This window comes from Melospiza georgiana, chromosome 2, assembly GCF_028018845.1.
Source record: "Melospiza georgiana isolate bMelGeo1 chromosome 2, bMelGeo1.pri, whole genome shotgun sequence".
Lineage (NCBI taxonomy): Eukaryota > Metazoa > Chordata > Aves > Passeriformes > Passerellidae > Melospiza > Melospiza georgiana.
In genome coordinates this window covers 67,943,178-67,955,297 of record NC_080431.1, presented here as the reverse complement: position 1 = coordinate 67,955,297, position 12,120 = coordinate 67,943,178, and the positions used below count along the sequence as shown (strand labels likewise).

The 12,120-nt window shown below is 35.3% G+C and overlaps 1 protein-coding gene across 1 annotated transcript in view; it reads right to left on the bottom strand.

The window, feature by feature from the left end:
- Positions 1-1,152: 1,152 nt before the first annotated feature.
- PGR (progesterone receptor) overlaps positions 1,153-12,120 on the bottom strand; it is a 30,076-nt gene continuing 19,108 nt past the window's right edge. Inside the window, exons 4-8 of the mRNA XM_058018487.1 lie at positions 11,364-11,666; positions 9,862-10,006; positions 6,504-6,634; positions 3,280-3,437; positions 1,153-1,868 (exon numbers count right to left, since the gene is read on the bottom strand). Coding sequence (XP_057874470.1) covers positions 1,713-1,868; positions 3,280-3,437; positions 6,504-6,634; positions 9,862-10,006; positions 11,364-11,666 — 893 coding nt within the window. The 3' untranslated portion in view covers positions 1,153-1,712. The remainder of the gene's footprint in view (positions 1,869-3,279; positions 3,438-6,503; positions 6,635-9,861; positions 10,007-11,363; positions 11,667-12,120) is intronic.

Here is a 12,120-nt window from a genome sequence, read left to right as displayed (position 1 = left end):
GACAAACCTTGTCAACTAACACAGAAGTCTGTCTAGGGTCACACATTTGCACCAGCTCTAGTGGGTTTTGTATTGATATGTGGGGATCTCAAAAATGCTCTTATTCCCAGTTGTAATGTAGATTCTTCTTCGTTGGCTTTAGGAAATTATGACCAGTAAGGACACCTTGAGACATTCCTGTACTTGTCAGTTGTCCGCAGTTTTTTCAAGAACCAAGATGTAATTTTTACCAACAAGCAACATCACTTATACTTTTAATGAGGGGTACCCTGATTTAGCTGGGGATACTGAACTTGTATTCCAGGGGCCTTTGTCCATGTGACAAGGATATGTCTGTACAGACCAAGCTACACATCACCAGCAGGACACAGGCACACAATGGGGACATCTAACAAGCCATGGGCAAAAGCAAAAGCATAAGGCCAGAAGTATCCAAACAAGACTCACAATTTCCTATGTTTACATATAATTTGTAATGTCTGGCAAAATCTGTCATATTTTAATACACTCATAAATTCTTCTTAAGGTTTATCTGTTTCTCTGTTTTTTGAATATATCTACAATTTACTGCCTTAAATGCATGAGTTGCTTCATAACCGTATCAAAGGAACAAAAATCACCACATTGTAATTTTTTAGTTGAATATTCATTTCTATGGTAAAACATGAATATAAAGCTAATTGAGTCCAATTCCTTTTTTACAGTTACTCCATTTATAATGGTGTGCTTTTAAAATAGAAAATATGTAGCTCCAGTAAATCATACTGAAATGAGTCTGATGTGTATCAAAATGTTTGCAGTCATATTTTCCATTTCTTTTTGCATCTGATCTCACTATAATTTGATGCTAATGGCTGATTGAGTGTTCAGCATTGGAATTCAAAACATTAAGATTATTAAGAGTTGCAGTCAGTGAAAACATCTCTATTTAAAGCTTCTGAAATAGAGAATGTAAGAGTTGATGAATTTAGGATTACAGCTAAGTGATTTAGCCTTAGTAAGTGCTGAACTTTTAAGGAAAAATAACACAAACCAAAGCTTAGTGGGTTTGCATACACATTACTTCTGGTGTAATACACACTGAAATTTTCCTAAACTTTCTGATTTTTGAAGAAGAGCTCCACTGAATGATGCAGAAAACAGTATGCTGGATCAAGAGTTTCAATGCAACATGACCACAGATGTGAGTATGAATGTACACTGTGTGCCTAGCACATTATTTATTTCTGATGGCATTGCAGTAATAAAAAGTAAAATATCTGTAAGAAAATGTGGGCAATATTTATTTTAATTCCTCCGAAATCCCACATTATGCACGTGCCCACATGTACCCATGCACACAATGTGCTAAAGTAAAAATTTTGCACCGTGTCACACCAGAAATTCAAGAGTGTACAATGTGTAAGAAAAATGTATAACTGTTGTTAGAAATCTGGAAAGTCTATTCACTGTCATTCATATGCAAATCTAAAAAGCAGCTTAGACAAGTTTACAAAACATTTCTTATGACTGTTGTGATTTTTGCAGTTAAGGAATCAGGAACTCACAATATGTACATCAAGCTTGAATGGCTTGTGTATGTTACAGGTATAAAGCAGTCGGCAGGGTAAGTATGTCAAATATGCTGAAGTCCTGACATTGCAAAATCTTGACCAAAATAAACAAACATAAAATGACCCAGGTATCATCTCTGTGATAAGAGAAAAGACATTTCACTTCTTATGAAAGAGAAGAGGTTTCACCATCCCTGCTAGAATCTTGGGTAGCTGTGCAGCAATCACTTCTGACATCATCTCAGGGAATTCAACGCTCAGTGCTCGGGACTGGAGAAATGTGTTCAAACAGAAGAGATGGAGCTGTTTCACCAGCTGGATTTGATAAAATACAAACATGATCAATCAGGCTAACAGTAATGCAGCCACATAAACATGCTGTCAACCACTTACACATTCATCAGCTCACATCATTCTATACCTTACCCTGTCCTTTCTTGAAAATGAGGGTACTTGTCAGACCCTATTAATGGCAAAAACCATACATATAGCTATGGCAAGTCATATAAAACCACTGCTTCACTAATATTACAAAGTAGTATCACCCTCACTCAAGATGTATGTGACAAGCAATGGCAACTACTTAACAAGCTTTCAACCTTATATCTTATTCTCACATTCATGTGTGTGCTTTGGTCACTACCTGCTATTTAAATACTGCTCTGAGAGGCAGCATTTACTACTTACCTGAGAGCTTTGATATGGTTTTCATTATGATCATATCAGTGTATGCTGCAAACACTGAACTCCACAGACTCTAATCCCTTGAAAGCAACTGCTCAACACATGATTATTACATCTCTTCTAGCCTCCCTGAGAGATTCCAATTTTTATTTCAGACCAGTGACCATTATGTTGTTAAATATTGGACTATTTCTGATACCTTAGGCTTTAACATCACACAATCTCTCCAGCATGATGATTTTTCTTTTCCTTGTATCTCCCACCACCTTACCAACCTGAGCTGAAACAGGACTTGAATGAAAATACTCCATGGATCAAATACCACTTTGTTACTTTGCAGCAAGCCTTTCTCCCTCTTTCTCTTCCTCACAGATTATTTTACTGTATGCATTTAAAAGGAATAGATTGAATTAAAATAAAATGCAGATTTGCTGAGTTCTGAAGAATAAAAAGATGCAAAAGTCCTGTCCACCTTGAACTCCTTAGGAGTTCCTCACAACCAACACTGAGCTCAAGAGTCCAAGGTATGGTATCTAGAATTGTCATAGATTACTCCATTTCTAAACCTAGACAGATACTGAAAAAGTGGTACAGAATACCCACATAAAACCAGTTGAACTAAGGTTGGAAATCCAATCTTGGTTGCCTTTCACTAATTCTTAGTAGTCTGACTTTGCAACTTGAATTGCCTCTACCTCACACTATTCTCCTGAACAAGTATACACGTGCTCACACACACATATACACCACCCCTACCAAAGCCCACAATTGTACTGGTTATAATACACTAAAAATTAAACAAAATGGTAGCACTCTAATGCATGTTTCACAAATACTTTGATGTGGTATACCATAAAATATGTGCACAATACAAATACTGATGTTGAATATAGAGTTATCTATTCACACAAATATACACAATAAGGGAGTTTTTTGTTTGTTCTTCTGTTGTTTAGCACTGCTGATGATTCCCTTCCATAGAATTACTTTTAGGAAATTCCTTCTCACATAAAGAGCAGAAAGCATTAACAAATCAACTTACATCATGCATGGAATCCATCAGTTTTGTAAGCTGATAGAAACGCTGTGAGTTGGCCACAACGCCCTTCTGGCGCAAACCAATTGCCTTCACCAGTTCTCTGATGTAGCTTGTTCTCATCTCATCAAATTGGCTTTGACTTCTTAGACCTTCCAAAGGAACTAAAAAAAAAACACCAAATCAGCTGGGCTACAATTTACTCTAAAGGCACTGAAATTTCAAGTACAGGAAAAATTTACAGTATTTCATGCTGTACAGTGCAATTCATTATTATGTGCCAGGTACTTCTTCCCCTTCAGGAGTTACTCCAAAACCAGTGATAAAATTAGTTAAAAGGATATACCAGGAGCAATCAGTTCATTTTGCTAACTGCCTTATGACTAGAAATATCCCTAAGCTTCGGTTACATGTGTTAGCTGGGGGAAAAAAGGGCTTAAAGAGCCACTCCTGTCTTTGGGGAAACACGTTATGGACTGATGCATGCTTACCCTGCTGAGGGTCTGCCCTCTTCACAGCAAATCTGTGGTAGAGAGATCTAGCTGGAGTGCTTCAAAATGGAGTCAAGGAATGAACTAACAGCTCTAAAGCAGTGCAGACAGTAAAGCTGCCAGGGCTCAGACCTCCTGTTTGAACCTCTTTCACTTAATAGAACTGATCAGAGACTTAAAGGTGAACAGCTTTTTAGAAGAATGAGCAAGGAGGAGAAACTGGTTGAACTCCTTCTTCTCTTAAAGGTCAGGTGTGAGAATAAAACTGAGGCCATGGAGAGAACACTGAGAAAAGAGCCTGTTAGTGGCTACTAGTGATAAGTGTCATGGAAAAAGAATAGTTTAATTTTCAAAGCCTGGATTATTGTGGATATTTCTTTTACAGAGAACTAAGGAACGTTTTCATATAAAGTGGCTCTGATGGAGTTTAGGGTCAGATGGAAGTTACCCTTGACTTACATCTCTAAACCAGCAATTAAGTCTTTATATTTCCCCTGCAAATTAATTTTGAAGTTATCTTCCATCAATGAATGGCATTTTTCCTCTGAATTCTGCAAAAAGACACATTCCCACCTAATGACCAATGTTCCTTGTAGCTATCTATTTGAGCTGCTCCCTTCCCTGAACATGTGTCAAGAATGAGGATACTTTTATGCAGTGGCACAAACCGAGCCAAACTCTTATGTAACAAGATTTAGAAACTCCTTTAAATCAGAAGTCTGGAGAGCATTACATTTAAGCCTCAGCCAACTCAAAGAAAAAACTGTGAAATCAAATATAATGCTAAAACTTAGGCTGGAGGTCCATTCAAAATTAGAAATGTATTGAGATTGACACTCAGTTTATTTCAAATTATTGCTGCTTTGGAATAATCTAAAAATGTCAAAAACAGTTCATGTAAATAATTGAACAGAAGACACAATGAGAGACTAAAGGATTAGATTTGATTTACTGTTAGTACACGTAAGATTGAAATGGCTGTACTTTCACAGTTGAAGTGGATTAAGATGAACATCATGACTAAAATAAAAGTAGTCTTGAAACACCTTAAAACAACAACAAGGTTATATGGCTTTTTGAAAATACTTTTGTGGAATTATATTTATACAGTACCGAATGTTTACTAAATGTCTCAGCAACAAGTATTAGGTGTGTTTCTTTTCCCAAAGATCTGACAAATTGTTTTTTCCTATAAGACAATAAATGCAGGAGAGAACAAAAAGCAAAACTCATCAGAACAGGTAGAAATACTTTTTTTTTTTTTTTAAGTGATTTCCTGCATATACAAAACATATCATCTTAAAAAAATAGTTTCTGAATGCAATGCAGTTGATAAAGAAAGGTAACTGGATGAATTCCATTAAATTGATGCACTCAAAAATTAGAGGGATTGGACCAACACTGTCATGCTTTTTTGAATTTGATATGAACTTTCTGGAACAGAGATAGCTGAAATTTATCACAAATTTGTCACAAATTTATCTAAATTTAACTGAAATTTTAGAAGATAGAAAAGAGTTTATTTGGGATGAAAACAAGGGGGAAAGCATTGAAAAAAAAAATACATTAATATTCTAACAAAGCAGCTGGAGTTATATCAGGACTTTTAGATTTTTATCCACATTACCTTTACTGCTTTAGCAGAGTGTATGGAATATTGCCATTCTTTTAGTAATTTCCATGTTCATATCTTTTTAAACTTACTCTCTGCTGAGACCAGTTTTTTGTTTGTTTTTTTTTGTTTTTTTTTTTTTTTTTTTTTTTTACAAATGGGTTTATGCAAATACCAGGCATGAACAGATTGAGAGGGACTAAATTTTAATTCCTTATCAATTAACTAAACTTTGTAAAACAAAGAAGCAGGTCATGCAGGATTTGCACATCTCTCCTCTGACCCCTTTGTGTGTTGAGAACAAAACTTTTACATTCTTTCCACTATATTTTTCAAAAGTGCTTATTGTCATGTCTAACAGCACCTGTATAACTTTAAAAAAAATTTATTTGGGGATTCATAACTAACAATTATGGCCTTAGCAGATGCAAATTTTAGTATTTCAGAGAAGATTTTGGAAGATAAGTTCACGAGCAGTCACATTTCCTATGTAATGGGGAATGCAGCTGTATGCTGCATTCTTGAAAAGATGCGTATAATTAAGTGACCACAGATTTTGTTTCCAGAGAAACAAACCAAAGAAAAACATTTCCATTTGTTTATATCTGTGCTAAACTTCACCTATTTATAACTATAAAAAGCTGAATAACTGCTTATATTGTTTGTCATGGCCACTTCCCTAAATCTCAGCAAACATGCTTTAAGATCTTGGTCAAGATAAAGCCCTCAGTCTTGATAATTTATTAAATATTTTTAAATGTGTTATAATACTTTTAAGATTGTTTTGATTTGGTTGGAGATTTTTAAATCTGTGTAGAGTCACTTGAACCGATGTTTCCACACAGAAATACTGCACAATTGTTTTGAAAATGTGTAACACAGTATGGCCATATGTCAAAAGGGATCCAACATTTCCCCAGTACAATAAAACCAACAATGAATCACAAATTCTTTGTTCTTTATAAACATTAGAAAAAATATTTTTAGTCTTACAATACTAACATTCCATCTAGGACAGTTCCATTTGTGAAGCCATAGAGCTTAGTGATTGTCAAGTTGTCAAGTTAAACAACATGGTTCAAAACCCTTTTAGTAGTGATGTGTTAAAAAGAAATAAAAGAACCTACTTGTGTTGAGAAGTAACAGTGCTTTCATACACAGGAACTCTTCTTGGCTTACTTGAAGTCTGACAAATTCCTGTGGGAGTTGCCACATGGATAGACACAGGGAATAGAACGATGATTCTTTCATCCTCTGTCTTACACCCAGAAAAGTTTAAAAAAATAAATTAAAAAACATGTAAACAAAGACAAAGAATGTCTCCAGTACTAACTGCTCGAAAGAAAGGTCTTATTAGCAGTTTATCACATTACAAAAATTAAAGATAAGCTTATACACGTAAACAATTTTCTGATTATTTTTGTTCCTATGCTAGTTTTTTATTGCAATGAATGTGCTATTATTTTGGATGTTAAATCTGTTACTGCTGTCCAGAAAAGAAACCAAAAATTATCAAAGCTGAACTCTAACCACTAAAAATAAAGGGAATTTACTAATTAAAAATACCCTGATGAATAATGTGAAGTACTATCTTATTTTAGAAGTCAATAGATTTGTCTATCTCCGTAAAGGTTTCAAAGCACAGAACTGAAGACAAATCTGAAAGTCTATAGAAAAGCTTATTCTTAGGATTTCCAAAAATATCTGTATCAAGATACTTTGTAGCAACTCTAGCCTGGTACTTCTAGCAGCAATGATATTACTCTGTAGCATGTTATGCCATTAAAGAAACAGTTAAAATGTTACATGCTAAGTACATGGAGACATTAATACAACCTTTCCTGAACTCCCACAGAAGTAACCAGAACAAATCACACAGAAATACATAAAACTGTGGGGTTTTTTGCAGCACTTTGATACCACTTTTCTCTTTGTGATTTTGGTATATTGAGTATATATTACTGCATATACTTAGTAGGACAAATTTCCAACTGAAATGACTGCAATGGTAGCATTACAAAGTTTCTAATCTAGACTGAATTCATTGCATATTAACCTGATGATCCAATAATTTGGACTGATTTTAAAAGGTGGCAACACAATCCAGATGAATTAGGTACAATAACCAGAAGATTAAATTTTGCTTGCCCACCTGTTAGTGAGTTCAGATCAGCATTCCAACCTGACTGCAGGTAGTGACCTCAGCAAACAAAACAGGATATTTTCCATTTAAAAAAGATTTTTTCAATGCATTGAATTTTTTTCTTGTCAAAGTGTTACTGTCAGCTTGAATGAAAGTTATTTCAATGTTGTTCAACATCTGATATCTGTACCAGCTCTTACATGACATAACCATAGAAATTTAATCTTTTAGACCTGAATAGACTTGTTTCTTCATCTACTTTAAATCTCCTTTTCTATTCCTTTTTGGTAGCATCTCTTCTTAATTACTATCTATGAAGAGCAATAGCAGCTTTTAGGGTTTAGCAGCTTAAATGTTGTTCTTACTCAAATTTTCAGACACTGCAAAATACAAGAACGGTAAGTCCTTGCAGGGTGTTAACACAAAGAAATCTTTGTCTAACTAGCACTACTGGCTTTCTTGGTCTGAAATTGATGCTACCAAACACATACTTCCCTAGAAGCATTACAACTCAGTTCACTAAATGATAGAATGGCTGTGACACAAGCTTTGATTGTGGTTTCCTGGTAATTATGAAACAACTATGGTGAGTGTTGCCCCTGCAAAAGGACCTTCTATTATCTCCTTCTACCTCTAGGCACACACTCCTGTGATTCTGGCATTAGTGCCTGCACTCCTGCATGGTGAGTCATGTCAGGGATCATCTCTATCCGCTAATGAATGGCTTTATCTGGGGCACCTCTCAGGCATATAAACTCATCTGTCTGACAGTGCAGCCACAGAGGGTTTGGTCCAGCTCAGCTAAAGTCATGGGGATGCATGACCAGGACAGCTAACTTTTTTGGCAAAGTTCAGCAGTTACCCTTGCTTAAGGTGAACATTAAAGTACAAACTTAGACATCATCATAGATAAAGTTGTTTACATTTTACTGATCTAAAAGCTAACTTGTTTCCAATAAATAGTTGCAGATATGATTCAGTGCATCGTTCACTTTTTATATCTCCTTGTTTATAACATCTCTAGTATGACCCTGATGAGTGAGATGTTCTACAACCAAGAGAGGAATATGTTGTCAGCACCCCGCATAGATGATCCTGAGTTGATAATAAGAATCTGTCTCTGGATGTCTCTGGTGGATTACAATCAGGGTTCATAAATCTTAACACCATTCCCAAAGAAAGTACTTAAAGTCTTCTTCACAAGCCGTCAGCAGTGGTGCACAAGCGGGGTGATACTCCAAGGACATGACATTACTGCTTAAAGCTATCAACTCACTCTGTGTTTCTTCTGAATGTAACCATAAGATGTATAAGACTATGCTGGGACAACAATACAGTCAGAAATTAATTCAATCTCATCACTTCTAAGTATTTCAATTTGTACAGCACAATTAATAAAAATGGGACAGGAAAGAATTCATTACTCAACAACCTCACAGTGATTTACAGTCATTTGAAACAGAAAAGGTCAGGAGCTATAGGGTCGGCTCTACTGAATATCTTCTACAAAGAACTTCACTGGGAGGATCTTGCACATCTATAGATTTTAAAATCAGGTGTCCAGATCTTCTGCAAATCCACCCCTTAATCCTTAAACAACATGTCTTACAAAATACCTGTTTTTCTTTGAGCTTGCTTCATAACAGTTCTTTTAGTATTTTAAGAAAAAAAAAGGGAGAAAAATTTATTAAGGAAAAATAAATATAGGGATTAAATTATGTTTTACTGTTCCTGGCAACCTCCCATGTACTATAACAAAAGAATATAAAATTACAAGTCTGACAATATTAATTTGCGGAGCTGGAAAACTGACAAAGACTGAAATGATGATTATCTAAATTAAGAAGCATAGCGAAGGAAAATCCAAGCCAAAAAGCCTCTGCCATCCCCCAGCAGAAAAGAGCAGTCTCATATAATTTTTCCCTTATATTAAAATTCCTACTTGATAAGTATTTTTTTTACTGAGCATTTAGATTTTAGGCAAACTATTTGCAAAAAACACCCAAACAAAAACAACGAAAAAACCCACACTCAGTCCCATTTAGTAAACATTAACTCATGACTTATTCATAAAAATTGAAGTAAATCTTCTGACAGCATGATTTTTTTTTTCTTAGATAATTAAAATTCTGTTTGAACTGCTTTTGCTTGACCATGTACACAGAATAGTTGAGGTTCCCACAAAACCACTCCCAAAGATACTAAACTTTGATATGGTCAGAGGACTTGGCCATTAATTTTGAAACAGAACAAATAATGAATGAAATCTTAGCCTCAATGGAGTCACATTCCCATTGGCACATAAAAGTTCAACATGTTATTCATGGGAGCATTCTACTTACTCATTTAGAATCAGATCTGGTGCAAAATACAACATCTGACCACTGACGTGCTTGTATGATCTCCATCCCATGGCAAACACCATTAGGCTCATCCAGGAATACTGGATAAGGGTTATCTGATCGTCGATATGCAAATTCCGAAAACCTGGAAATGAAATTCAAGATAAAATATTTCATCATTCTCATTTAGACAGCAGCTAAGTAGGTGTTTTGAGATTACAAATCTGAGCTATCAAACTGAGAACACCTAGAAAGACAAGCAGTTTTGGGGATGTAGCTCTCCAATGCTTGGGTAATAACTGCCTATCTTAGTTAACCTCTTGTCTTTTTGTTCTCATCCAGTATTTTGAAATGTTCACACCAAAATTTATTTTACCAAAAATGACTGTTTCAGAGGATAGGAATGTATATCTTTTTCCTTTGGTAAAAATATGACAGTTTGTAACATCATCACTGTAGCCAACTCTCATTGAATGTCAATAGCTTGAACATCAGTGTTCTTACCATAAGATGCAGCTGTCACACAAAAACATCCAATATGAGCACCTTTCTTGCATTCAACTTAAGAGAACCATATTCAGTTGTGAGCTTGTGTTTGATCGCTTTTGCTGTTTGAAAAATTTAAAGATTGCCACGAATTATCTGAGTGAAACTAATAGCTTCCTGCCACTGAAAGGAGCACTCCTGATCCTCATTGTGTGGTCCTGTTACCTCCTTCAAGCAAGCTTCGGCACTCATGCTCCTCCTCAGTGAACTGGTTCAGTTCATGAAGACATCAGGAAACACAGAGGGCTAAAACAAGGTTTCTTTTCCTCCCATTTGGTGAGATGAATCAATTCACTCAAGAGGTCTGTTAAGTGCCAAATGCAATGGGAAGAGCAGTGATTGAGACTACTGCTTTCTGCAGCAGCGGTGTCAAACTGAGCTCACATGAGACTATTTTCCAGGCTTTCTCCTCAATATATTGATTTCTACATATCCCAGGATGACGATGATGATCCCTATCACCATACAGCACACATAAATATACAAAATGGATCTTTTTTTTCAATCCAGTTGTGGATCTTCATAAATTCAATTACTTCTTATTACCAGTCTGTTTGTGAGCAGCTTACTTCTAATTGGTATTATTTATAAAAATTTTACTTTTTGGTGCTTTCAAAAATTAATTTTAGTAATAAGAAGAATAAAGAATAAGCAAATATACAACCTTTTTTATATCAAATGAATAAACAGAAGAAAGGCTGTAATTACAATCACATACAGGAACTGTCGGAGCTCCTGTGCTTACTTGGAGTGAATCTAAATATTTAGATGGATTCTTTCAAATGTGCTTCCCTATTAAAATACATTTGATTAGTTAAATTATCTGATAAGGGAAAGCTTAATAATTTCAGAATTTGTAAAGAATTAACAGGTAGTCAATAGTATTATCTTTAGACTGCTCCTCTCATGAAATATTTGCTTAAATACAATTCACTACATATAAGAAATTATATTACCTGGTAGTAATTTAGACCACTTGACTACACAAAGAAGTTGCCTCTCACAAAGATGATTCAGACTGGTCAGCAAGGAACTTGGTGTTTCGGGTTTTGTATTGTCATAACCAGCATAGACAACTTCTGGCTCAATGCCTCGTAAAACGCTTATCATTGGGGGAACAAACTGTATTTCTTGATTTGGAGAAAAGGACAGCCTTTGGGTTAGAGCCTGGCTTTCATCTTGAAGGGCTGCTGGCTGCTGGAGTGCAACATCTAATGTTCTCACAACCTTAATTTTGTTAAACTTTTTCAATTTTCGACCTGAAAAAAAAAATTGATCTGTTAGAAAGAGTTAACCAAGAACATTAGTATTTTCCAATAATGTTGGAATAGACTTTTAATCTATACAAGGAAACCAGAGCTGTCTTCAGAATAAATTTTCTATTTTTTGACTATTAATGTAATTGAAAAATGATAATGGAAAATTCTTTAGACCTTCTCCCTCTGTATCCTGCTCCTTTTACTAAGGGATGAACAGCACCCACCCATTAAAATTATTGCCATGAATTCCAGGTTACAGTAACCTCATAAAGGGTTTTCTGGTTCGATTCCCGCTGTTCTGTCATATGCCAACAGCTGAGCCAGCTGGCTCTACAATTCAGTTTCTATTCAATGTCAATTAAAGATACTGCTTCTTTTACTCCCTAATATTCAAAACCAAAAATGTTAGTAATTAATTACTACACATAGAAACTCCTCTCCTCCAGTTCCCTAA